At 38.4% G+C, this 27,348-nt stretch overlaps 1 protein-coding gene and 2 long non-coding RNA genes across 3 annotated transcripts; 1 reads left to right on the top strand and 2 right to left on the bottom strand.

Moving 5' to 3' along the window:
* The first annotated feature begins 467 nt into the window (after positions 1-467).
* On the top strand, positions 468-18,160 carry LOC108254625. The gene is made up of 3 exons (XR_001809925.2): positions 468-782; positions 17,556-17,655; positions 18,006-18,160. It is a non-coding gene; the product is annotated as an uncharacterized LOC108254625 (long non-coding RNA).
* LOC103525019 (T-complex protein 1 subunit alpha) lies at positions 1,550-19,019 on the bottom strand. The gene is made up of 7 exons (XM_008490066.3): positions 18,821-19,019; positions 18,334-18,435; positions 16,824-16,909; positions 15,064-15,963; positions 14,637-14,876; positions 3,025-3,188; positions 1,550-2,496 (listed from the first exon to the last, which is right to left on the bottom strand). Exons 2-7 carry the CDS (start codon positions 18,407-18,409, stop codon positions 2,286-2,288), a joined length of 1,677 nt encoding a protein of 558 aa, XP_008488288.1. The 5' UTR covers positions 18,410-18,435; positions 18,821-19,019; the 3' UTR covers positions 1,550-2,285.
* Positions 19,020-25,519: 6,500 nt separating this feature from the next.
* On the bottom strand, positions 25,520-26,144 carry LOC113465602. The gene is made up of 2 exons (XR_003390259.1): positions 26,080-26,144; positions 25,520-25,749 (listed from the first exon to the last, which is right to left on the bottom strand). It is a non-coding gene; the product is annotated as an uncharacterized LOC113465602 (long non-coding RNA).
* Between the last annotated feature and the right edge of the window lie 1,204 nt (positions 26,145-27,348).

The raw sequence follows: 27,348 nt of genomic DNA, 5'->3' as shown, positions 1-27,348 counted from the left end.
TACGTATTCCGCAAATGTAATAGAAAGTCGTGTGATGTTCACACCAGATTTTTTCCTTAAAAAAGTTAACCAGTTATTCAGTCACACGAATAATGTTTTAGAACTGTTGGAAAATTTTATCTTTCGATATTATTTCAGCCACTCCTCTAATAGTTAAATTTCAGTTTTTAGTATGATTTAAGTACGTCATCGAAATATGTATGAATTTTCTGATGTGTTTACCTAACTGTAACACTGCAACATTTACATATGTCGTTACCTAGAACTCTTTCTGATTCCCCACCCGCTTTACAAGTCAAATGTACCAGCTATTTCATTGCTACATGAGCTAGGTTATCTCGGCCCCTCTCAGGCTGGCTGAGTGGGCGGGCGGGCAGCTTGTCACCGAATGGAGCATAAAACCCCCGTCATACCTTCGCATTAATGCAATATTTTCCAGTCATCACTTTTCACTTACTCACATCTACATAGGTAATTAATATTAATTGTCATGACTCCTCTTTAGATAACACCAGTTTATGTGCTCAATTCTGGTGACACCTACACAAACAAAGTATTTACGTTTACGAGTGTTTTCAGCAGAAACGTAAAAAGTATAAAGATCCAGTACTAGAATCAGTATTTACGTGCATTCAAAAGGAAACACCCATCAGACGGTAGTAAGAAACGAAAAAAACCATAGGAAAAGATCTGGCGAACCTAAGGTCTGGTCAAAAAGAAGACACAAGGCTATTTCCTTTCATCGGATTTCAAAATTCACTGAGTTGAAGTAGCGTATACAGGTAAGTTACGTCAGTTTTAAAGAGCGAATTTATGGAAAATTCTTTAATTAATATATATATTATGTTCTGGGAGAGAGAGGACAGGAGGAGAAAGAACGTTTTACAAAAATCCTTACAGTAGTTCACCTGGAATTCAAACAAAGAGGAATCCTTGATAAAAAATAAACAAAATCTTGAAAAGTGTTATCATAAAAAATAGTGTTAATATAATGTGTACAAAGCAAAATCACGGGAGGTAATATAAACGTATGGAAATCAAATTCAGTCCTGATAGATGGGAAGTTAAAGGTACTCACATTATCACATATGATATAAACAACATCGCAATGTGTAATTCCCTTTAAACTTTTGAACTTGGATACCACCAGGTACATAATAGTACAAGAAGGAATAAATTTATAAACCCCATGCTAACCTTCTATGAAGAAAATAGTAACTCAGCATATTCATCAAGTTCTAGATAACTTCAGAGAACATTTCGACATGTGCTTTACACTCAATATTTAAACGTTACCGCCTTGTTCTAGTTCTATTGTTCAAAACAAAATACGTACAGGACTGATGGGAGAGTATAAAATTAATGTTAGTTAACAAAAATGAGCTTGGGAAACATTCATCAAGTTCTAGATAACTTCAGAGAACATTTCGACATGTGCTTTACACTCAATATTTAAACGTTACCGCCTTGTTCTAGTTCTATCGTTCAAAACAAAATACATACAGGACTGATAGGAGAGTATAAAATAAATGTTAGTTAACAAAAATGAGCTTGGCAAACAAAAAAGAACAGAAGAAATTGCTTTCTCCATTGAATGAGGATGAAGATAGTCGCTGTGTTTAGCCTGATTTAAACTAGAGCAATATGGAAAACGATACCGATAATTCGTTAACCAATGAGAGAAGAGCATTTGGTAACTTTCGAAAACGCTCTACTCTGATAGTTTAATAAAATATTGGTATTTGTAACATGACGGATATCGGATTAGTATAAATCAAGCTTTAAGATTCCATTCGGCATTTCCGAAAAGTTCTGCCCGGTAAACCCCTAGCAAGTAAAAATGGGCCAATTGGTAACCCCAATCAGCGCAAAAACACTTGCTCGAGTTTTACCAACACACAAACAATAAAAAATAAAATTAAGATGAAAGAGAAAGTGGCATTGAAGACATAGTGAGGTCCAAGGAAATTTCATTAAAAGAAGACCTCTGGCCCCAACAAGGGGTTAAAAATTTTGAAAATCTCAGGGAAAAGATAAAAATGAAAATACTGTCTTGGAAGATGAAACAAAATCCTTAATGGGCATACCCGTAGAGTAAGTACAAAACAATTCCATTTTGCAAAATACCCCCGAATGTAAAAGATCCTCAACAGTAAGTTAAACCGAAGAATGTCCCGAAAAGATGGAACAGTTGGTTGAACAAGCGAATTCCCATGACTGTGTCATCCAAGAGACCATAAAGCCTTCCTTTTAATACTCCTCCTAACCCCTCTCTAAATACCTCATCAACAATCCAGCTCTCCACTGTCGTAAGCATTCTTGTAGGACCTTCCGCCTTGCTGTTCGGGATCCAACTTGATCATATCATCAATACGAAGAATGGTGATGGCAGCCTCTGTGGCAAACTTGAGTGATTTGATCTTGGACATGGCAGGTTCTAGAACACCAGCCTTCTTGTTGTCGCGCACTACACCTTCCAACAGGTCGAGTCCAACCCTATGAAGGAAAATACACGGTCAAGGCCCGATCACACTTGTTCGGAAAAATCGTGTCTTAGGTAGTAGGAACACTCATTTAAAATTACATTGCCTACGAGGACATTTTGTGTTGTTGGGAAAAAATCGTGTCGTGTGTAGTAGGACTCTTTTTAATTACATTGCCTACAGGATAGTCGGGAGGAAAAAATCGGATGAAACTCACGACAAGTGGGAACTGGTACCCAATCCTATGCATTTAATTTAGGAATTTGCTTTTTGGAGATTTCTAAAACGGGCTTTCACTTGCCCTCAGGAGAAGCGCGCAAAGCGGGGAGTTACACAAAAAGCTTTTACACTACCACGTAAAAGTTTTGGGTGAAATATTTACCGATATTCTTAGATGTAGACAGGGAAAAAATGTAGATTTACCCCCAACCTCAGTAGCGTAGTGGTTTCATATTTGGAGGTTCGAACCAACACAAGTCATGAAAATTAATAGAAGAAAGTCATTTGTAACAAACATTAATGCTTGACACAATTCACTTACCACTTGAGATCCACCTTGTCCTTTTTGGTCTGACTGGAGTTGTGGTAAGCTCTCAACTTGGCGACGAGGTCAGTGGAGTCTTGGGCCGCATTTACCGCCAAAGTTTTAGGTATGACGAGCAAGGAGCGAGCAAACTCGGCAATGGCAAGCTGCTCTCGAGAGTTCTGTAAGGAAAATCAAAAACAAGGGGAAAATCTTTAAAAACGTGATTTTACCAAGAACCGATTTTATTCATAGAATTTCCTATTGTCATCCAAGATACAGAAGTGTACCAAGTTTCAAAAATACGTCAAGACCCTCCAAGATACATAAGTGTACCAAGTTTCAAGTCAATTGGCCCAGTAAAAGTGTCCCAAAAGTTACTTACAAGATTTGACCCGAACATCACCAACAACAAAGATCTCAAGTTAAGTAAGGGAGAAGGGATATCAATAACGGAACCTTTACTATCCTTTTACGTCATTATTATAATTTCAATTTTTTGGTCTAGTAAGTATCTAGGTATTTTTTGTTTTCGAAAAATTAGGTAAATTCCGACTAATGTTGGAGCACCTATGTCATCTATTCACATTTGTGTCAACACAGCAGGCTAATTAACATACTAATGATATTGTACCTTTTAAAAAAGGAACTCTTGACAATGTTGGCAATAGCACTGGCAGCCATAACTGTGAAATAAAATGAAAGATTGCAATTTTTAGAAAGGTTAAATCATGCATCATTGGAACAAAGTATAATGGGGCTCAACCAAATGACAATTATTTTCGAGGTAGAGTCCTATTCCAATGTAAAAGTACCCAAAAAGTGCATTGGCGCACTCAAAACATCCAAAACGGTCCCTAAATCCCCTAAAATGTCGCTCAAAGGTCGCAAAAAAAATAATGTTGAACTGACATCTATCCGGACCTCGCAGAACTGACGTCACATCACGAAAAAATGGCTGCCCGCAAAAATTTTGTGCGTTTCAAAATTCGAAAATTTCAAACGAAGTTTCGAACTTCCTTTATCAGCGAAGAAAAAAAAAGTGGTTGAGCCCCATTGTATTTATTATCAGACCTAATTTTGATTTCACCAAGGAGACTCCTCTTTGGGCTTAATAGTATGAACACACTTGCTGTTATGGTCCACTTATGTATTTTCAATTGTTTACTGAAAGAGGGGCCTCTGAGTGAAATATTGCTGTCTCTCATGTTAAGGGAGATGTTTTTAAACATGGGGGTCTGTGGGTGAACACCATAGAATATGCTATGGCAGCCAGGGTGTTGAAGTTGAGAAATCATAATCTCCTTGGTGGAATCAAAATTGGGTCCACTAATAAAATGCAACTTATTTTATGGAAATATTTCAGTAGACTCTAAATAAATTCGAAAGCATATCCCCTAAACAACTGAAAAAGAAATATTGTTTGTACGAGTCATCCAACACCTAGGTAGCATCCTTGGGTTGACTCTTTACATCTGTATCTTTGAATCTGTCTCTCAAGTAAACCTAATTAGAAAACAACGGTGATACGGCATCCACTAATTATTTAAGCGTTCATGGACAAGATGAAACCAGAAATTCACCCTTGGACACTTCACAAGGATTAAAAATTGAACTTTTTCTAGCTGTTCCGAGAACGAACCTTATCCCTTCAGGATAAAATCCGCCCCGAGCGGGAATCGAACCCGCGGCCTAGCGCTTACAAGGCAGATTTTAAATCCCTGACCTGCAAGCAAGGTTGCGCATGGTTGGTATTCGGATGGATGTCCATGTTCAGCATGTAAATATTGAAGAATGCCTTTCACAAAATGCCTTCCGGCGCGGAGGAAAGTTTTTCATAGTTACCGAGTGATCAATCATGAGATCATGACTTACATGACTAGATAGAGTGCGTGTATCGTGCACTGAACAACCATGGCAGTTGTCATGGGCAGTGGCTTGTACTTGGGTTGAACCAGGGCCAAATGGAGAAGTACAATCACCACAGGCATTGTGTGAAGACCATGGTTGTACCAGGCTGGAGCAAATAGGTCTTCCACCTCTTTGGGATAGATGAGCTCCCGGTCTAGATAGTAGACGTACCAGAACAGAGTACACACACTCTGTGGAGAGGAAGGGAGATAGAAAAGGAAAATTAAATTTAGTCATTAGTGGATGTATCAATATTACTGGAGAGAAAAGAAGGAATAGGAGAATGAAATCTGCTAAAAAATATATATGTAGGTACCTAGGTGATTATTGGTGGATGTGTCAAAATTACCGAAGAGCGAAGAAGGGATAGGGATAAGGAAGAATGAAATCTCATAAAAATTAGTTTTATTTTTGGTGGATGTGTCAAAATTACCAAAGAGAAAAGAAGAGATAGGAGAATGAGATCTGACAAAAATATAATTGGGTATTGGTGGAGATGTCAAAATTACCTACCAAAGAGCGAAGAAGGGATACCTATAGCATTACATGTGAGAGCTCATAAAAATATAATCATTGGTGGATGTGTCAATTTTACCGAAGAGAAAAGAAAGAACAGATAATTTTGATACATCCACTAATGACTAAATTCTCTTATTTTTCCCACATCTCCCTTCCTCTTCGTAGGGTGTGTCGGGTCAATAATACTTTCATAGTAGGTAGGTACTTTAATAGGCACTTTCCCTACTGATAAGAAATACCGCAGAAGTTAAAGAGGTACACATTTAGATTGTGTAGCCAGTACTCAGCGCCGCGGTAACTGCAATAGTACCTACCATTTTGTTCCAAGAGGTTTGACAGAGGGAACTGTAACTGCTAAGGTCTTATCGTCCCGACATCGAAGAGAGAAGGAAGACAGGATAGGAGAAAGCAAGCTGTTCCGAGAACGAACCTTATCCCTTCAGGATAAAATCCGCCCCGAGCGGGAATCGAACCCGCGGCCTAGCGCTTACAAGGCAGATTTTAAATCCCTGACCTGCAAGCAAGGTTGCGCATGGTTGGTATTCGGATGGATGTCCATGTTCAGCATGTAAATATTGAAGAATGCCTTTCACAAAATGCCTTCCGGCGCGGAGGAAAGTTTTTCATAGTTACCGAGTGATCAATCATGAGATCATGACTTACATGACTAGATAGAGTGCGTGTATCGTGCACTGAACAACCATGGCAGTTGTCATGGGCAGTGGCTTGTACTTGGGTTGAACCAGGGCCAAATGGAGAAGTACAATCACCACAGGCATTGTGTGAAGACCATGGTTGTACCAGGCTGGAGCAAATAGGTCTTCCACCTCTTTGGGATAGATGAGCTCCCGGTCTAGATAGTAGACGTACCAGAACAGAGTACACACACTCTGTGGAGAGGAAGGGAGATAGAAAAGGAAAATTAAATTTAGTCATTAGTGGATGTATCAATATTACTGGAGAGAAAAGAAGGAATAGGAGAATGAAATCTGCTAAAAAATATATATGTAGGTACCTAGGTGATTATTGGTGGATGTGTCAAAATTACCGAAGAGCGAAGAAGGGATAGGGATAAGGAAGAATGAAATCTCATAAAAATTAGTTTTATTTTTGGTGGATGTGTCAAAATTACCAAAGAGAAAAGAAGAGATAGGAGAATGAGATCTGACAAAAATATAATTGGGTATTGGTGGAGATGTCAAAATTACCTACCAAAGAGCGAAGAAGGGATACCTATAGCATTACATGTGAGAGCTCATAAAAATATAATCATTGGTGGATGTGTCAATTTTACCGAAGAGAAAAGAAAGAACAGATAATTTTGATACATCCACTAATGACTAAATTCTCTTATTTTTCCCACATCTCCCTTCCTCTTCGTAGGGTGTGTCGGGTCAATAATACTTTCATAGTAGGTACTTTAATAGGCACTTTTCCTACTGATAAGAAATACCGCAGAAGTTAAAGAGGTACACATTTAGATGTATACTTACCTTCAAAGAGGTCAAAGTTTAGTCGGGTACGGTACCCAATTTCCGACATCGGCATTGAAAACATTACAGGTACCTATACTTACCCAGCTAAGTGGGAATACTACAGATACTTACCCAGCTTAGTGGGAATACTACAGATACTTACCCAGCTTAGTGGGAATACTACAGATACTTACCCAGCTTAGTGGGAATACTACAGATAGGTACTTACCCAGCTTAGTGGGAATACTACAGATACTTACCCAGCTTAGTGGGAATACTACAGATACTTACCCAGCTTAGTGGGAATACTACAGATACTTACCCAGCTTAGTGGGAACACTACACTCAGAAAGTTCTTCGCTAGGATTTTCTCATAGGGAAGTACGACATTCTTGACAAGCGGAGACTCGAAAACATTAATACTACAGATACTTACCCAGCTTAGTGGGAATACTACAGATACTTACCCAGCTTAGTGGGAACACTACACTCAGAAAATTCTTCTCCAGGATTTTCTCATAGGGAAGTACGACATTCTTGACAAGCGGAGACTTGGTTGTCAACAGATAGGTGAGTATGTTGTTGATGTTGATGGAAAAGTAAACGACCACCTGTAAAATCTGAGGACAAACCCGGTAGATACCACATAAAATAGTGGTCCAAATGTGATACCTAGGTAAGGGACTAAGGGTATCGAAACGATTCGACTAATTGAATGATCTCCACGAGAGTCTGAGTGCACTGCGAATTCTAAGCTAAGATCGGAAAAACATGACTCGGGGATTGAACCCGGGATCAGGAAAATACAAGCCTATCATGATACCAGTGAGCATGAAATTCAATCTTACGGCTGGGATTGAACTCACGCCCTCCTGTTTATCAGGCGAGTGTCTTGTCCACATCGCCACGTATAGGCAAGTACCTTCAATCATGCATTTCAATTTCCTCTCAAAGAGGGTGAAAACTTACGCAGTTTAGAAATGAGATGCACTTGCGAAAGGCATTCTTTATATCTGGAATGCCCGCATGAGTCATCTTGTCCAAGTTGTTGAAAATGTGAGTGCAGTTGTAGTAAAGGAGGAATAAGTAGTAAACAGCACATAGGGGAAGGAACCAATTGGCAAAGTATTTGCGGTACTTCGATATTTGGGACCCATTTAGCCTGTTTGGTGTAATCTGAGTGAAAGCTACTGCCATTTTCAAGTTCTTCATTCTGACAGAGAATTGTCTTGCCTAAAAGGTTTTAGGTATCCAAGCTTTCACTCGGTTGTACGAGTAAACAATACTTTGAACGACTGTTTTTCACACTCATTGATATTAAGTACAAACCCTTTTTAATTTGGATCTATCTTTTAATCTGTGTAAAGTGTCTTGTGTTGTAAATGAGATTATAGTTAGTGTGTTTTAGGTGTTTGTGTAGTAACTTGTGTAAAGACTTACAAAGATTTTAAAACGAGATGGAAACTGGATTGAGTTTCGGTCTCTCATATCTTATTCGCCAGCAGTTATCGCACTATAAGTGTTTCGTTCGTAAAGTAGGTCATTCGTGCTTACTACATACTTATTTGATTTTACCTCATAATTCATAATGTTGTGAAATTAGTTGAAAGTAAATGAGGGAACACTGCTCGAAAAAGTCATGCAAAAAAGAATTAAAACAATAGAAAGTAAATAAAAAAACATTGTGCAAAATCATACATACGACTTGTTGTATTCAGTCGATCTTTGAGCTCTCACAATAAATTATTATATCTTTAGCGAATGTGACAGCCGCTGCTCTAGAAATGCTCTTGGGGGACACCAGTTAACCCCTGGCTATACCTTAGGCTTAGATGGAGCCAAAATTTTGAATTCTAGCAGGCGATGTTCACTTTAATGGCGAAAAAACTTGAAACTCTGTTTCGTGTTAATATGGGCTATAAGCCACGCGGGGTCGCGTCAGCGCTTCGAACTCTTGGCGTTCGTGAGCCTGCCGGCACGATTGATTTTCAATTTCCAATTTCACTGTTTCTTATTCTTGATCTTGGCTGAAACTTTCCCCGTGGTTTTCCTTTTAGCTTTGGTGACTGAAACCAAACGGAAGAGGAGTGAAAATTATTCCCACAGGAAGAACACTGGGAGATGGAAAAGGTGGGCTGTCAAGCTGTTAACATATTCATTTCAATCGATTCTCCATTAATTTTTTGGTCTTCACAGATATCTAATTATCTACCTCAATGAGTCTATGCAATAGAGTTGACTAGAGACTAGAGGTATCCTATATTTAAGTACTTATAGTCACAGGTAATACATAACGAAAGCTAGGAAGCAATCAAATTTACTTTAAAAGGTTGGCAGAGTAAAAAAAAGACATCTTTTTGTATCTGCCATACACCATTCGGCGAAAGCTAAAGCCGCTACAACAACAACAACAACTTTAAAAGGTTAATTTTTGATTGTGCAGCAATGCGACGTTCAAATAAAACCTGTCCTATATTTAAGTACTTATAGTCACAGGTAATACATAACGAAAGCTAGGAAGCAATCAAATTTACTTTAAAAGGTTGGCAGAGTAAAGAAAAGACATCTTTTTGTATCTGCCATACACCATTCGGCGAAAGCTAAAGCCGCTACAACAACAACAACTTTAAAAGGTTAATTTTTGATTGTGCAGCAATGCGACGTTCAAATAAAACCTGGAAAAACCCTTCAAAGGTTGAACCATCACGGAGTATAGAACTTACCTGTTGGTCGAAGCTCGTCATTTATCCTGTATGCAATCCAGACGTAAATATATGGGATAACGAATGTCAGCAATATTGGTGCCAGCAACGTCCTAGTCCAAGTTTCAGCGTAGTATCCTAGGAATTTGTACAACCAAACACCTTTCATGTATCGGTCGTGAAACGTCCTGGAAATAAAGTGGAACCTAAGGTAAGTAGATTGGTAAATGTTAGAAGCTCTCGTAAATACCTACGAGTAAAAGTAAAATACTGGAACTTAGCCTGACACACTGCCGAATCTGCCGATGCTGTGCGCTCACAAGTGAACTGGGGAAAGTTAATGCCGGAGGGGTTTTCTACCACTTTTGAAGCCAAATCCTCAAGGGAGAGTAAAATTCTAGAACTCGGCTGACATTTAGACTAAATTACCCATCTTGAAAGAACCTAATACTCAACTTATAATAAGAGTACCTATATAGTTGAAAAATTTAGGTTTTCAGCCGTTCCCACTAAATCCAAATATGGTCAACTTACAAGAACATGTAGCCTAGACTAGAGGTATCCTATATTTAAGTACTTATAGTCACAGGTAATACATAACGAAAGCTAGGAAGCAATCAAATTTACTTTAAAAGGTTAATTTTTGATTGTGCAGCAATGCGACGTTCAAATAAAACCTGGAAAAACCCTTCAAAGGTTGAACCATCACGGAGTATAGAACTTACCTGTTGGTCGAAGCTCGTCATTTATCCTGTATGCAATCCAGACGTAAATATATGGGATAACGAAACTCAGCAATATTGGTGTTACTAACGCCCTAGTCCAAGTTTCAGCGTAGTAGCCTAGGAATTTGTACAACCAAACACCTTTCATGTATCGGTCATGAAACATCCTGGAAATAAAGTGGAAAGCAATATTGGTGTTACTAACGCCCTAGTCCAAGTTTCAGCGTAGTAGCCTAGGAATTTGTACAACCAAACACCTTTCATGTATCGGTCGTAGGTGGTGTAGTGGTCAAGACGCTTGCCTGATAAACAGGAGGGCGTGGGTTTAATCCTAGCCGAGGTATGGAATTTCAAACTCAATATAATTTGAGACTCTGACCACAATAATAATAGTAGCCTACTGCTGTATTAAAGGGATTTTTCAGTCCTACGCGAGCAATATAAACAAGCACTATTATTAACATTTAAGCACTTTAACACCACTGAAATTCATTAATGGTGGATTTCACTAATGACTAATGACTTAGTGAGAGATTTCACTAATGGGAGTATTTTTAATCGTCCAAGAAGGAGTTTTTAGTGATCCAGAAAAGGAGGAGTTTTTAAAAACTGTTTGGATCATTAAAAACTCCTTTTTGATCATTGGTGAAATCCACCATAACCCTTTTGTTTATTTCACAGTTCGTATCCATATTCTTCTGGAGTGTGTTTCTGTACAACCGGGAACTGGTGTTCCCCAAAGTGATCGACCAAGTGATGGCGCCATGGTTAAACCATGCGGTGCACACTGTCATTGTGGTGAACCTCGTTATTGAGATCATTCTGGTGCGTCACACGCTACCCAAGACTAGTCACTCGGTGTCGGTGCTGACCGTATTCATGGCTGTGTATTTATTCGTGTAAGTAACTTGGCTAAGCGCCTAGATTGTCTCCAGGTAGAAGGTCGTTGAAGTGGGCCGGATATAGATATAAATGAAGCCTTTGATAAATCACTTTTTTTCGTCTCCAGAAAGGAAGAAAACTAGGTTAGTTGAGTGGCCCTGAAAAAGGCCTATTTAAAGGTGGGTTGGATGGCCCTGGGAAGGGCCTTTTTGTAGAATTTGTCCCTTGATCACTTATTCTGGTGGTAGAAAGTTTAGCCGATTTGATATATCAATCGTTTCCAGGGACGGCACGTGGAGCCACTTTTTGTGATATATCACTAAAATTAAGAAACGTTGCGTGTGATTGGTATCCGGATGAGTCATCATCTGGGCAATCACGTGCTGCTGGCTTTTCCTGGCCCTGACCCAAGCTGGGTGAGGTTAATATGAGTAGGCAAGTAGCTTGTTGCCGAATAGAGGGTAAAACCTATCTTGTACCCTCCCTTCGCATTACCCATTTGTAACATTAATCCCATTACAGTTGGATTCAAGAAAATATCGCACCAATATGTTTGTTTATGTTTTTCCTATACTTGGTTAAGTGCTATAAGTATTGACATTATACAATATTCATTATATGGGATAGGTTACATCTTTAAGTAAATGGGGTAGAATTGATAGTAGTAACCTGTATGCCTATCAAATACACTCTGTTGGTTCTAGCAGTGGCGTAGCGTGGTCTAAAGTCAAGTGTAAGGCGTGTAGGGCACTAATTTCCATCACCATGTACATTACTACATAAGTTATGCACATGCTTCTTCATAAATATTATTTTAAAGTCAATATTTAAGGGTATTTGAGTAAATTTAGAGTGTATGGCCGCCATAAACGCCCTACATGGACGCTACGCCACTGGGTTCTAGGTTCCTTTATTTCTCTTGTTAGTATTAAGTTAGTGCTCCTTCTAAGTAAACTACACGAAGGTGAAATTTTGTTGAAGCTACAAAGGCTTTTCTAGATACCACCTTGAATTATAAGGAAATAAATTACCGTGAAAGGGACTCGAAGACTCCAGTCCTTGGACTTTGAGCGCTTTGACTTGGACTTTTTGAACTCCAAAAATAACTAAGAACTCTGTAATATCCTACCATACTTTTGAAATTCACTCCTTTTGACACCGCTAAAACAAGCTTTAGTTAAAGACAAGGGAGAGGGGTTTTCCATTTTTGCTCAATCACAAAGCTTGCATTTTTCTTTCTTTTTTTTTTTTTTATCTGATCTCCAAAATCATTCCGACATTTTCATAAATATTTTTTGTGTTATTATATTACCTATATTATTAATTAAGAGACAGTAAGATAACTCTTTAGTTAAGATTTGAATTATTGTTATCATAGAATTTGTTATTTTTTATTGTATACTGATCAAAAATATTGCGCAATATTTTTCTACATTAAATAAAAGAACTCCACGCTATTTACAAATGATTAATTTTATATTCTCTCATCCGTATTCACGAGTTGAAATTTGCAATAAATCAACGTTGTTTCATGGACGAATGATTGAAAAATTGCATGCTGAAATTCAAGGTTCATTGTTGAATTATTGCTACTCGTCATAACTGATTGATAAAGTGTGTCTGTGGTGCCATAATGAACCGCGGAGCGGATTAGACTTCATGTTTACCTTACATTATTACATAAGAAAGACACTGAAAGACACTGTTACATAAGAAAGACACTGAAAGGCACTGATACATAAGAAAGACACTGATAAGCTGTTCGATTGACATGGGGTGATGAGATATGCCCCCCGTTCCAAGAAGAAATTTACACTTTCAATTTATGACGAAATATGCCAGAAGAAAACCCTTTAAAAATATTGCATAAACTTTTATAATAGTTTTTTTTTTTTTTTTTTTTTTTTACCTTACGTTCCTGTACTTCTACGTACACCATGCAGGTGACTTAGAACCAGTTTTGTTAGTAAATACTCCGAGAATTAGCGTGACCATTTGCTCTACTTCTAATTTACCCATTTGTTACTTGTCTTCTTGGACCCTCCCTCCGTTAGAAACTCAAACATCTCTCCTTTATTTTTTTTTTCAGCCTAATCAACACTTACTTGACGGAGAATCTCTGGATCTACCCCATCTTTGACAAGCTCAACTGGCCCCTGAGGATAGTTATGTTCGCCCTCTGCCTTATAGTAGAAACCCTAATCCTGTTTGGAGCTCGGGGTATCAACAAGATCATCTGGGGTCAGTCGAAACCTAGCAACGATTTACTTCTAAACTAAGTAGTTCTAAACACGGGTCTACAGTCCACGGCTTACGTTTATCTAGGGCTGATGATTTGACCCGGGTTTTATCAGAATATTACCCGGGTATTACCAGAAAAAAACCCGAGTCTTACTCGAACGTTAATTTAACCTGCAGCCTTGTTAGCTTGGAAGGGTTATTCCGCCCGGGCCAAACTTTATCCTAAAAAGATATTACATATAAGGTTTTATGCCATCCTGTTTCCTTGTTGATTTCGGGACGATAGGACCTCCGTTGTCACAGTCCCGCCTATCAACTTTCCTGGCCGGGTTTTACCGCGTGCCCAGTCAACCCAAGTGGTGACAGTTTCAGATAGTAAACAAAAACCCCGGGTATCATCAGCCCTAGTTTTACGCATTCAAGCTAAGCTTTCCGGTTGGGATTTCACTTGGAAAACCAATTAGATTAAGCAATCTGATTTTAAGAATTTGAAAGTCAACCATAATCCAATCAGATTGCTCAGACCAAGTTACTCAGCCTGAGTGCAGACGTCTTAATCTTAGTGGAGGGACATAATTCTTCTTTTTCTATCCCGTTTTTCAAGTACCTAAACGATTGGGATTTCACTTGGAAAACCAATTAGATTAAGCAATCTGATTTTAAGAATTTGAAAGTCAACCATAATCCAATCAGATTGCTCAGACAAAGTTACTTAGCCTGAGTGCAGACGTTTTAATCTTAGTGGAGGGACATAATTCTTCTTTTTCTATCCCGTTTTTCAAGTACCTAAACGTAATCATTTGGAATAGCATTATGAATTTCCACTATTCATCCGTGATTAACCAAACGCACATACATCAGCAATGGTCTTATCAATAATCATTTACTCAAGTGACCTCTTGCGCATTTCTCCACGACTATGAATTCAACAATCATTTGGAATAGCATTATGAATTTCCACTATTCATCCGTGATTAACCAAACGCACATACATCAGCAATGGTCTTATCAATAATCATCTACTCAAGTGACCTCTTACGCATTTCTTCACGACTATGAATTCAACGTGTTGATAGGCTGCAATGGTCCTACATACTGGAATCCAAGACACAGGAATTACGTCAGAAAAGACCCCCATTTCAATGTAATGTATATGTAACGTGTTGATAACTTACCAAGGTGGTGGCAAAGTTCTCCAGATAGATGGACAGGGCTGCTTCCACTGCTCCTCCCCCGGCTACCAAATTCTTTGACTCCAACACTCGCTTGACCACACACAGGGCATCGTGTATAGAACGCTCCATTTCATCACAGTAGAAGTCATTAGGACCACGCAGAATGATACTGGCGGCAGTGCGAGCTTTGGGTCCGTTGATCAGGATTAGCTCATCATCACACACCTGAGTTTGTACAACCTGAGGGACAAGGAGAAAGATTTTGTCGATTTATTTTTCTTATAAGTTTTCTTAGATTAGAAGATCTCTGTATTGTAAATTGTATTAAAAAAAAAAAAAAATGTTTTGGTTTCTTCTAAATTAGGTCCACACACTATTGCTTACATTTGAAGCCTAGTTTTGTTACAACCTAGATATCTATGCTTACCTCAGCTGCTTCTCCCAGGGAGCTAGCTTCAAAACTCTCCTCTCCCTCCATGTTAGACAAGGATGTCAGGAATGAAGCTCCTGTGGCCTTGGCTATTCTCTTCAAATCTACTTTCTTAACCCGTCGTACAGCCATTGCTCCAGCTTCTACAAAATACTTGAGACACAGGTCATCAATACCTCCGGATACAAGAATAACATTAGCACCAGTAGCCAGAATCTTGTTGATTCTTTCCTTGGTAATGTCACTCTCCCGAGCTCTAATCCCATCCAACTTCTCTGGATCATTCACAAGAACCTCCACTCCCAACTTCATCTTTGCTTTCTGCAGAGAGAAGTCCAGGCAGGCAATCTTAGCATTGGTGATTTTCTTTTTCATTGCTTGGGAAGCTACAGTACAATTGAGGGCATATCCTTGTACTAGAACACTTTCACGGGCACTTTTACCATGTGCCTTAAGTAAGTTGATAGCTTTGATAGGATAAGTGACATTGCCTGACTTCTCAGTGATCTTGATTGCCTGTGCAGCATCCACTACCATGGTGGCAAAGAAGTTATCATCAGGTCCAATCAGTTTACTGGACATGGATGTCTTGGCTGCATTGATCAGACATTCCTTACCAAGCTCATCCACACTGATTGTTAACTGTTGCTGGATATACTTGCAGGCTTCCTTGCATGCCAATCTGTAGCCACTAATGACAGATGTAGGATGAATCTTCTGCTTGACTAACTCATCAGCATTCTTCAGTAACTCGGCTGCTACTATGACTACAGACGTAGTGCCATCTCCAACCTCTTCATCTTGGAGTTGAGCCAACTCTACCAGTACTCTAGCAGCTGGATGTTCAACTTCTAGGAGTCTCAGGATGGTGGCACCATCATTAGTGACAGTTACATCCTGAAATAAAAGGAAAATGTCACAAATTAAGACAAATAACAGGAAGGGGAGTATCATATTGATTCAAAGTTTAGTGCTGAGTAAGTGACTCTGAGTCTAAGAAGTAAATTGATTATAAATGGCAATAAAAAGTACATTGCAGAAGTTACATCCTGAAATAAAAGGAAAATGTCACAAATTAAGACAAATAACAGGAAGGGGAGTATCATATTGATTCAAAGTTTAGTGCTGTGTAAGTGACTCTGAGCCTAAGAAGTAAATTGATTGTAAATGGCAATAAAAAGTACATTGCAGGATGCTGACCTTTTAAAAATTCCCAGTACCCATAGATAGATGAATGATGTTGAATTTCCATCACATCACCAATTTACTCTAATCCTTTGATCAAGCAATGTGGTAATTTAGGCTCCATGCAATGCCACATGTCGAGTTAAAAAACCAACACAATCAAAGTTCAAGTTTAAAAGGTTCCAAATGTGTTTGTTTATTCTCAATATAGGTTTTTATTGGGTGGAAATCCCACCCCTCAGGTGGAGGATGGTTAGTCTGTGTCTATAATTTTTTCCTGCCTCTCAAGTAAAAAAAGCAATAGGTAATTGAATTTCCATCACATCACCAATTTACTCTAATCCTTTGATCAAGCAATGTGGTAATTTAGGCTCCATGCAATGCCACATGTCGAGTCAAAAAACCAACACAATCAAAGTTCAAGTTTAAAAGGTTCCAAATGTGTTTGTTTATTCTCAATGTAGGTTTTTATTGGGTGGAAATCCCACTCCTCAGGTGGAGGATGGTTAGCCTGTGTCTATAATTTTTTCCTGCCTCTCAAGTAAAAAAAGCAATGGGTAAGTGACTCTTACCCCAATATCATCAACCAGCATTTTATCCAAACCTACAGGACCCAAGGAACTCTTGACAATGTTGGCAATAGCACTGGCAGCCATAACTGTGAAATAAAATGAAAGATTGCAATTTTTAGAAAGGTTAAATCGTGCATCATTGGAACAAAGTATAATTGTATTTATTATCAAACCTAATTTTGATTTCACCAAGGAGATTCCTCTTTGGGCTTAATAGCACAAATACACTTGCTGTCATGGTTCACTTAAGTATTTTCAATTGTTTACTGAAAGAGGGGCCTCTGGGTGAAATATTGCTGTCTCTAATGTTAAGGGAGATGTTTTTATACATGGGGGTCTGTGGGTGAACACCATAGAATATGCTATGGCAGCCAGGGTGTTGAAGTTGAGAATTCATATCTCCTTGGATTGGCCCAGTAAAAGTGTCCCAAAAGTTACTTACAAGATTTGACCCGAACATCACCAACAACAAAGATCTCAAGTTAAGTAAGGGAGGAGGGATATCAATAACGGAACCTTTACTATCCTTTTACGTCATTATTATAATTTCAATTTTTTTGGTCTAGTAAGTACCTAGGTATGAGGTAAATTCCGACTAATGTTGGAGCACCTATGTCATCCATTCACATTTGTGTCAACACAGCAGGCTAATTAACATACTAATGATATTGTACCTTTTAAAAACACAGTTTTTCACTAAGAAGATCTATATCAATTACAATTTCATTTCAGAATCGAACTCATTGGACTTATGATTCACTCATCATGAATGCTGTCTCCTCGACTTTTACAATATTCACCATGTGTCTGGTCTCTCTTGCATTCATGAAATGTAAGTACAACCAACATCCAATCTTTTTGCAGATCAAACCATTATACTTATTTTAAGAGTACTGAAAATATCATAGACTACTTGAAATCGCCACTTTCAATCCTGATTCAAAATGGCGGGGCTTCGAAAACATGCCTCAAATGGATATAAGTATAGGAACCTAACTAATGAATGAGGCGCAGCTCATGATTTGTAGTGATTTTATCGATCAAAAAATTGGCTGGGTATTTAAATTATCGCTTGATACACTCTTCCATACAAGGAACCCTCTTATTCATATACTTACGTATTTGTTGTTCTTTTTTGTTCAAATTGTTGTTCAAACATATACACATTTTAAAATGTTGCAGATAATTGTGTGATTGGTGAGCCTTCAAGCACAGTAGTTCCTGTTAAAGGACCTTTTGGTAAGCTTTTACATTTCAACTAGATCTGTTGTACATTGATGTTTTTTCCATGATTCCAATCATAATTCGACAAGACAGTACGTACGCATTTACCCACAATTGCACTGATAATTGTGTGATTGGTGAGCCTTCAAGCACAGTAGTTCCTGTTAAAGGACCTTTTGGTAAGCTTTTACATTTCAACTAGATCTGTTATACATTGATGTTTTTTTCCATGATTCCAATCATAATTTGACAAGACAGTACGTACGCATTTACCCACAATTGCACCCATTCTGAGTCCTCACAGGAGCACCTGATGTTCTGGACCCTGCCACAGACAGGGCGGCTTGAATTGTGGACATCATTTTGAGAAACTAAAAGGAAAAGTCCACTGAAAATGAGAAAAATCAACCGGAAAACTGAAAAATGTGATCACTCGCCTATCAACTTTTCTTCTTTTGTTTACAAATTTCATCAATTTCACCATTGAGAAGCTAGCGATGCGTGAACAGCGTAATGAGCAACTTCTTAAAATGCGTTTAGACTGACAACGATAAAAAAATCCCTCGTTTATTCCCCTTTGCAAAAAAAATCCCTCTGTCAGTGGTTCCCAATTTATGAGCCATGTGTCACCACTCTTTAGGCCCCATGTTAGGTCGGATTTTACTGCTACCTACCTACCTAAATGTCTTCTTCGTCCTTTATCTGCCTTCTTTTTTTTGGAGTGGAAACTTAGTTTGTGAGTAATAACTAGTAGGTAAGTTCCTAGTTTGTACCTAATGCAATCTCAGTCTCATCATTCAAATCACTCGACTTCGCATTATAACACTACATTGTCGTACGCCTTTCAAATTCAAAATGAAGTGCATATCCGAGCCAAACAAACAGACAGGGGATGATCAAGACATATAGGGTAAATGTTGCTACCATGACTCCCAGGGTGTAAGTGTAGAGATCCAAAAAGTCGTACAACCAATGCCCGTCAATAATTCGATAGTAGGACAACCTGTGCATTGATAGAGGGAACTGTAATTGCTAAGATCTTATCGTCCCAAAAGCGAAGCCAGCCATTCCAAGAACGAAATCTGTTTTAGCCCTAGGTCGTGGGTTCGATTCCCACTACCTCCTACGCTCTTACCTGGGGTGTAATAGTCCTACATACTGGACACTGGACTCCGCACACAGGAATTTCGTCAGAAAAGACCCCCATTTCAATGTACGCTCTTACCTATCTATAGTGTGTCCAGATCAATGTGTCAGCGAAAAAATAGGCATTGTTGCCAAACATGTCGCATGTGCAATCCTCTCAAGCGCGATACCTATGTTTTTTTTTTTTTTTTTTCGAAAGAAAGAAATTCAAAATGCTCCAAATTTTTGGAGTCTGGCACACAGTACAGGAGAAAGATGAAGCTTGTATGGGCGGTCGCTGGGCCCCTTTTAGACTAAAATTTTCGAAGTCTAACATACAGTGAAGGAGAAAAATACGGCCCTGTCTCTATGTGGGACATTTTGTGACTGTGGGAAACCTGGATAAGAGGGAAAAAATTGCCGGTCCCTTGGATTCCCACTTAGACAGCTTAGCCTGACATATATATGATATATCTCTTAATTTTGTCAAGTGTTGCGCGGACCCTTATCGCGGTTAGATAATGGGGGGAAACATATGTTTGTGGAACACTTGAACACTCCACTCTAGACAAGATTACACTAATTAGACGATATGTACATGTTTCAAGCATCCACTTGTCACTACTACGTAATGCTTGAGTACCCGAATCTACTTACAAGTGAACAGCCCGTGGCAGGAAGGGTGAGCGGCCCATTATCCGGATCTAAAGAGAAATTCAAAGCTTTTTAAATTGTTGATCCAGTGAATTTGTGAAATAAATCTGTTTGATCTTGATTAAGTGGCTGCACTTTTTGAACTGTTGCACTTTCTCCACTCTCTTCGAACCTCCGTGAAATCTTCCGGTGATTCACATGTATGTGAAGTTAGCGCATTGTCTTCAGGCTGGATGTCATCCATGTCACGTGACAAATCACCAATGAATGCGTGTTTACAATGACGATGATGAACGAACATGAACGAAGTACCGAAAAAGATTTTGTACCTTTTTTCCTGGCCTATGGGATTCTGTTAGGATCGGAGGATCCTTTTACCGAATTTTCCACGTTCTTGAGTTCTACCATTTGGTGAATTCACTAGTGTTTATACTTTAGATTTAGAACAATCGCCACCCCTGTGCCCGAGTAGTGCTGGGTTTGAATCCCGGTCAGGGTGGAAATTTTCTAACCAAAACTTTTCCGTTCATAAAAATAAAATAAGATGAAGATTTAGAACAATAAAATTACCTACTGTCATTGGAGTTTTTTTTTTAACCTCAAAAACTTAGTTCAAAAACAACTGAAATTGTACAATTTTCAAAGAAAAAACGCACTGAATTCTTCGTCACCCGGTATATCATTTTCTTCCTTGTCTCTTCTCTTCCTAGGTAGGTATGTCCTCGGTTTTTTTTTTCTGATCTCTTCCCTCTTGTGGTATATCATTTTCTTCCTTGTCTCTTCTCTTCCTAGGTAGGTATGTCCTCAGTTTTTTTCTGATCTCTTCCCTCTTGCCTCTCCTCCCATTCCCCCCCTTTTTTCCCTGAAAATCACCTAAAGATGAAAAAAAAGGGGGAAGGAGAAGGAAGGCGACATTAAAAGATAAAGATAGAAGGAGAGAAAGAAAATCTGATTTTTTTCCTTTCTCAAAAGCTAAAAATGTGTAAAGACTTAAGAAAATAAGAGAGAGCTTGGAGAGAAGGAATGTAGCGGGAGGGGAAAATGGGAAGGGATTTTTTTATTACCTCTCCCGCCCTCCTAACTCCTTGATGTCCCTTTATTTCCCTCCTCTAGGTATGTACCCTACAATATGGCTGTGAACGCTGAACGTACACTTGTGGATGGTAGATCTCCTTTTGAGGAGTCGATCAACGTTATTTGGCATTAGAATCTATAGGTTCAGAATCTACAGAACCAATTAATCAAATAGATAGGTATTCCATTTTTTAAGAAGTCGTTTTGGGTTCAAATAAGGTAGGTATTGGAGAATTTGGAGACAATATGAAGTAGGTACCTACTTACCTAAATCAGCTGAGGAGAAGAGAACCATATGCCAAAGAGGGAGAACCGTCAGTGTAGATGTAGGTACAACACCTAGGTATAACTGACAAGAAATTCGAAGTAAACCATAATTTATGCGTGGATCAACATTCGTAACCTATTAATAAACCTAATTAAAGTACCTATAGGTAATAACCTAATAACAATAATAACAATTAATTCGTTAAAAATTCAAAACAGGGGAAAGAGAAGACCCATTTAGTGGGTGGCCCAACGTCACAATTTTGGCCAAAAGCTGCATTTATTCAGGAAAGCACCAAATTTGGTATGGACCTTCATTGGGAAAATATGAAACTTTTAGGAAGGGGTGACACCAAAAATCATGCACACAAACAAAATGGCGGCCTTTTTTCAAAATGGCGGCCAAAAACGGGGTTTTGATAATATCTCGTTTCCGGTAACTTTTTTCTAATAACAATGAATTAGAAAGTTTTTTATATTTATATTTCCTACATTTTGTAAATTTACACTTTTTTTCTAGGATGTACCGTAATCCCGTACCGTAAGGATTTTTCGAACATGGCGGCCAAAAAAGAGGTTTTCTCATAATATCTCTTTTCAGCTAATTTTTTTCTAATAACAATAGATTAAAAAGTTGTTTGTTTTTTTCTTTCCTACATTTCATACATTTACACTTTTTCTCTAGGATGTACTGTAATCCCATAACGGTCGATCCCGTTTCAAAATGGCGGCTAAAAAAAGGGTTTTTTGAGAATATCTCGTTTTAGGTAATTTTTTTCTAATAATAATGAATTAGAAAGTTGTTTGTATTTCTATTTCCTACATTTTTTACATTTACATTTTAATATACGTACTTTATTTGTTAGCACGGGAACTCACGTGAGTTTTTTTCGAAAAAAAAAAAAAAAAAAAATACTCGGTTTTAGAGAGGGAACTGTGAGGTCGGAGGAGGGTGTTTAGAGCATACCTATGTATTTTCACTTCATACATTTATATTATGGAAAAAAGCTTGGGTTTTCAGATAGAGAACCCTTAACTCTCTCTCTCTATGCTCAATGGGTCTGTCCCGCCAAAAGTTTAACCGCGCTATGATTTGAAACCAAACAGGGAGGTGGTAATATCACTCTTCCTTGAAAGGCCAGCCTAGTTAGCTTAGTTGGTATTGCGCCTGCCTCGAAAGCGCTAGGCCGCGGGTTCGATTCCCGCCCGGGGCGGATTTTATCCTGATTTGGGATAATGTTCGTTCTCGGAACGGCTCGCTTTCCGTATTGAAGCTAAGGCCACATGTACCCATCAGCCGCTACAATGCAAGCAGCTGCCGTCGCCGCTGCCGCTCGTCATCCGGTAAGTAGCGACCCTGGTGAGATTGAGGGTGTTCCGGGACCATAATCTGAGATTAAACTTATTGTCGGAGGCGCTTTGAGAGTGTTCCGGGACTATAATCTGAGATTAAACTTATTGTCGGAGGTGCTTTGAGAGTGTTCTGGGACCAGAATCTCAGTTTATACTTATTGTTTTGGGGGCTACAACAGGGCATTGAATGTTCTGGGACCACAATCTGGGATTCTCATTGTCATAGGCACATTAAGAGTGTTCTGGAACCATGATCTCAGTTTAAACGTCTTGTTGTGGCCCCGTTGAGTGTTTTCTGGGACCACAATTTGAATTAAATTTATTTTTTTGGCCTCATTGAGTGTTCTGAGTTCAATATCTAAGTTATAAGGTTATAACTTACTGTTGTGGCTATTTTGAGTGTTCCTGGATCACATTCTTTGTTTAAACTCATTTTATGTTAAATTTATTAGAGATATTTGATTTGAAATAAACCAAATGAACAATCAGGTTGCCTAATCTAAGATCTAAGCTTCAACTTGGATTGTAGTCACATTGAGTGTGATTCAGGGATCCATTCCCATTTTCTGTTCCTCAGAAATGCTTAAAAACTCAACTAGACGACAAAAGGCCACTCGACAAAAGGCCACTCGTCCTGTTTTTTAGAGGTAGGAACACAAAGTAAACATCAAAGCCCAATTAAACATATAAAATCTTTATAAAAACATTAAAGTAAACAACAACCCTTAACTGTGTAGGTAACAGTATAGCAGCTGTTTTACAACTCCCTTTCCCTATGCTATTTGTAGGAAAGATTGTCACGTACCCTATACACATACCTCAGGAAAATATCAAGGGGGTACTGAAAATGCTCATTTTGAATCAGGCCCCTATTCAGGATTTCAGAGAGGGGGCAAGAATTTGAGCAGTTCTGATGAGTGGCTTACCAGGGCCAGTTGCTCCAAATCAGAGGGCAATTTTTTTCTACCTAAGTATTACATTTAGGGACAGTTGAGTCTAATTGGGGTACTTTAAAATAGGGAGTTCACCAGCCTGAAATTTCCCTTGCTGAAGAAATAACAAAGGTTGATTGCGAAGGGCATCCACTTGTAATTTTTTTGTAGCCAAAACCAACTGTCAGCCCAAAGCAATCACCCTAGGGCTGATTGAGGGCTGACGAAAAACGCCGACCCCGTCTGAACACGGGAAAAGGCGAGGTAAAAGAAGATCCTCATTGTAAAGGTCTGAATCAGAGGTTTTCAAATCAATTCGCGAAAAACGCGAATCACAAAAGTGCTTATAAAGTACAAGTGTGACCTATCAAATCTGAGTGTTTTTTGCTCCCAAATCTTATAGTCTCATTATTTTCTCGATTTGGTCTAATATTTGGCTGTTTGCGATTTGCGTGGTGTTCGCGAAATCCGCGAATCCTACATATTTTCCAAAGGTACGTGTGTGACATATCAAATCATGCTATTTTTTACTTCTAAATCTTGTGGTGATATTATTTTTTCAATTCACTTCATTTTTGACTGTTCGCGGATTTCGCGAACACCGCGAACAGTCAAAAATGAAGTGAATTGAAAAAATAATATCACCACAAGATTTAGAAGTAAAAAATAGCATGATTTGATATGTCACACACGTACCTTTGGAAAACATGTAGGATTCGCGGATTTCGCGAACACCGCGCAAATCGCAAACAGCGAAATATTGGACCAAATCGAAAAAATAATGAGACCATAAGATTTGGGAGCAAAAAACACTCAGATTTGATAGGTCACACTTGTACTTTATAAGCACTTTTGTGATTCGCGTTTTTCGCGAATTCCGCGAAAACCGCGAATCGCAAAAATTCGAGTGAGTAGTCGATTATACTTCAAATTTAACGTAGAAAACGAATTTGCAATAAAAAATAGGGGTTCTAATTTAAAAATCCAAAGTTGGTACCCGATTCGCGGACTTCGCGAAATTTTTCGCGAATCGCGATATTGCCAAAATGTCCGCTTCAAAAATCAAAAAGTTACGGGTTTTTTTGTTTTTCGAAATTTCGAACAGGCTCCGAGAAAATCAATTAAAGCATAAATTCTGGGACACCCTGTATACTTACCTTCAAAGAGGTCAAAGTTTAGTCCGGTACAGTACCCAATTTCCGACATCGGCATTGAAAACATTACAGGTACCTATACTTACCCAGCTAAGTGGGAATACTACAGAGAAAATCAATTAAAGCATAAATTCTGGGACACCCTGTATACTTACCAAATTCCTTTCAAGTTTCCTAGAACGAGTCCAAGAAATATGATTCTTTGAGACCTGTGATGAACAGAAGACCCTTTTTTTGGGGTCGCTCTTCGTGTTTTTAAAAATACATTCAAAGTGAGGAGGGCTGCCTTTTGAACCTTTTACATTTGTGGAAAGTTCAAGAAGAACAGTGATGACTAGTCTCTAGTAAGTGAGCTCACATCCAAGCTAATTTATTAGAATAGAATAGAAGTGTTATGTACCTAACACCTTCGTAGGCACTGTGTTGTAGGTGTGTCCATGCGTATAATAAACTGTTTATTTAGTTTATTATCTATGATTAATCTTTGACCCTCATTTACGTAGAGTTACAACTAATTTTTACTGCCAACAAAGGTCATTTAAAATGGACCTTTTCAAAAACAACGTCTATTGACGCCTCAATGAAGTGAATTCGGGAATCGAGTGAGATTACAAAGACATCGGTGCAAAGTAGACATATTAGCATATTACTTCAGTATGGTTTACACACTAGTCCAGGTTGAATGTGCCAGATTTCTTTTTCTTTCTATTTTGAGGCGAATTTTTGCACTCATTTTGGCTTTGCCAGCTATTTAAATAAAAGTCTAGTACGAACAGGATAAATTTACGAACAGGTAGGTATTATAAGCAATTTGACAAGAAGCTTACATTGGCGATTATTGGTTAGGTTTGTATTAGATATCCTATGTAAAGAAACTTACGTTGTTCCAAATGGAAATGCATTTAAACATTCCGTCCCCATAACCTTTAAGAACTGGTTCATTGTAAAACACTTCCAGATCTACGTTGATGAAGGTTACAGCACTGCAGACGATAGTGAGTAGATAATAGACAGCCGTTGTGACGATGTAAAAGTTGGCTATCTTTTGCTTGTGAGTCCGGAAGAGAGAACCAATCGAGCCAAAGTAGGCAGGTATGACCGACAGCATTTGGAACGTAGACTTCTTCATTTTTCAATGCCCTCCTGAAAGGAGAAGGTTTAATATAAAGATATAATAATGATATACGTAACAATAGGGGAGAGACATTATTGAAGAAATATATAGAGCTAGCTTCTCCCATAGAAGACGCAACCTATGAATGAATGAACAATAGTAGTTATTTATACTGCTGGAGTAGGGCAAATATTGTTCCTCTATACCCCAACTTCTGGTCAAGTTCTCAAACAATGTTGAGAACAAAATTCCATAACTCGGCCGGGATTGAACCCATGCCCTCCAGATTACCAGGTGAGCTTCTTGACCACGTAGTAAGAATAAATAAAGAATTGCAATGAAAATTGACGTCTACTTACCTCAGACACGATGAAACGAACAAATTTGATGAGAAAACAATCTGTTATATTTTACATGTTGTTGGGATCATAGTCTACAATTCTACATCACTATCCATGTTATTTTTATTTGGAGTATCGGAGTCAAAGCCAAAAGTACTGGAACTTAGCTTCATCCTCGCTCCTGGAACTATCTTTTTCCTTACTCCTGGAACTCTCTTTTTCCTTGCTCTTGGAACTCTCTTTTTTATCGCTCCTGGAACTCTCTTTTTCCTCGCTCCTAGAACTCTTTTTTCCTCGCTCCTACAACTCTCTTTTTCCTAGCTCCTAGAACTCTCTGCTTCCACGCTGGGGTCCACAAAATAACATTGAACATCGTTTATGTCGTTTAAAATATGATCAGCTTGCTGAATGATTCTCAAACTCAGTTGCTCGAACATCCAAACACGGGATCCTTTCATTGGCAAGACGTGTTGCAAGACTTTCTGCGCTGTGAGCGGTGCACTTTCCACTTTAGACTTCTTAGAAAGTGACTGCATTATTAAATCTGCTCTGTTTTCCCCTAGGTTTTTTTCCGCGGAAAAGCTATAGTTCAAGGCGTATTATCACTCATTTTGTTCCTGTAACCATAAGAATAAAGTCTCGTATGTTTAAAGAAAAGGGCGTTTTATAACTCTAAAGCCTCGTATGTTTCAAGGTGAAAGAGTAGGTATTTTTATGCCAGAACCGTTTTTATTCTTCAACAATTCAACATCTATAATAAACAGAATATAAAATGAAGGTTTTTCAATGTAGTAGAGTAGACCATAATAATCGAGAAAAAAATCACATAAAGTCGATTTATACACTAGATTAATCCTAGTTCTTATCAACCCAAACAATTTACATTTAAAAACATACGAATAAAATCTTGTACCTATGTTGGAATCTTTGTTTTAAAAATAAATTTAAAAGCTATTTAGGATTCCAATTAATTATAAATTTAATTATAGAAATTAAATAAAATAAAACTCAAGAACGAAAAAAATAATTTGAACAGAACTTACTGCATTGTAAACGTTTTAACACAAAACTTGGTTCACTTTAAAACACGATGGAACATTTTCAACATACGAGGCTTTACATTCAACACTGAGGGGTCCTCAACATACCTGTTTTCTCTAACTGATCTAGAGAAGAATTGAAGCAACAGGCGGCCATAATATCGACGCAAGAAGTTGCGCAGGAAGAAGTTTTATCATCTTGGCTAAAAACCTCAAAATCAAAGAAAGTTTAAAGTTCAACTTACGA

Source organism: Diaphorina citri, unplaced genomic scaffold, assembly GCF_000475195.1.
Source record: "Diaphorina citri unplaced genomic scaffold, Diaci psyllid genome assembly version 1.1 scaffold133, whole genome shotgun sequence".
NCBI classification, from domain to species: domain Eukaryota; kingdom Metazoa; phylum Arthropoda; class Insecta; order Hemiptera; family Psyllidae; genus Diaphorina; species Diaphorina citri.
This window is presented reverse-complemented; position numbering and strand designations above follow the sequence as displayed.

Excerpts from the sequence above, each read along its gene's own strand:
- LOC103525019 (XM_008490066.3), bottom strand. The coding sequence starts at position 18,409 with ATGATGTCCACAATTCAAGCCGCCCTGTCTGTGGCAGGGTCCAGAACA. Across the intron at positions 3,189-14,636 it reads AGAACTTTGCCACCACCTTG|AACTCTCGAGAGCAGCTTGC; the intron begins GTAAGTTATCAA and ends TTTTCCTTACAG. Across the intron at positions 2,497-3,024 it reads GACAAGGTGGATCTCAAGTG|GGTTGGACTCGACCTGTTGG; the intron begins GTAAGTGAATTG and ends TTTCCTTCATAG.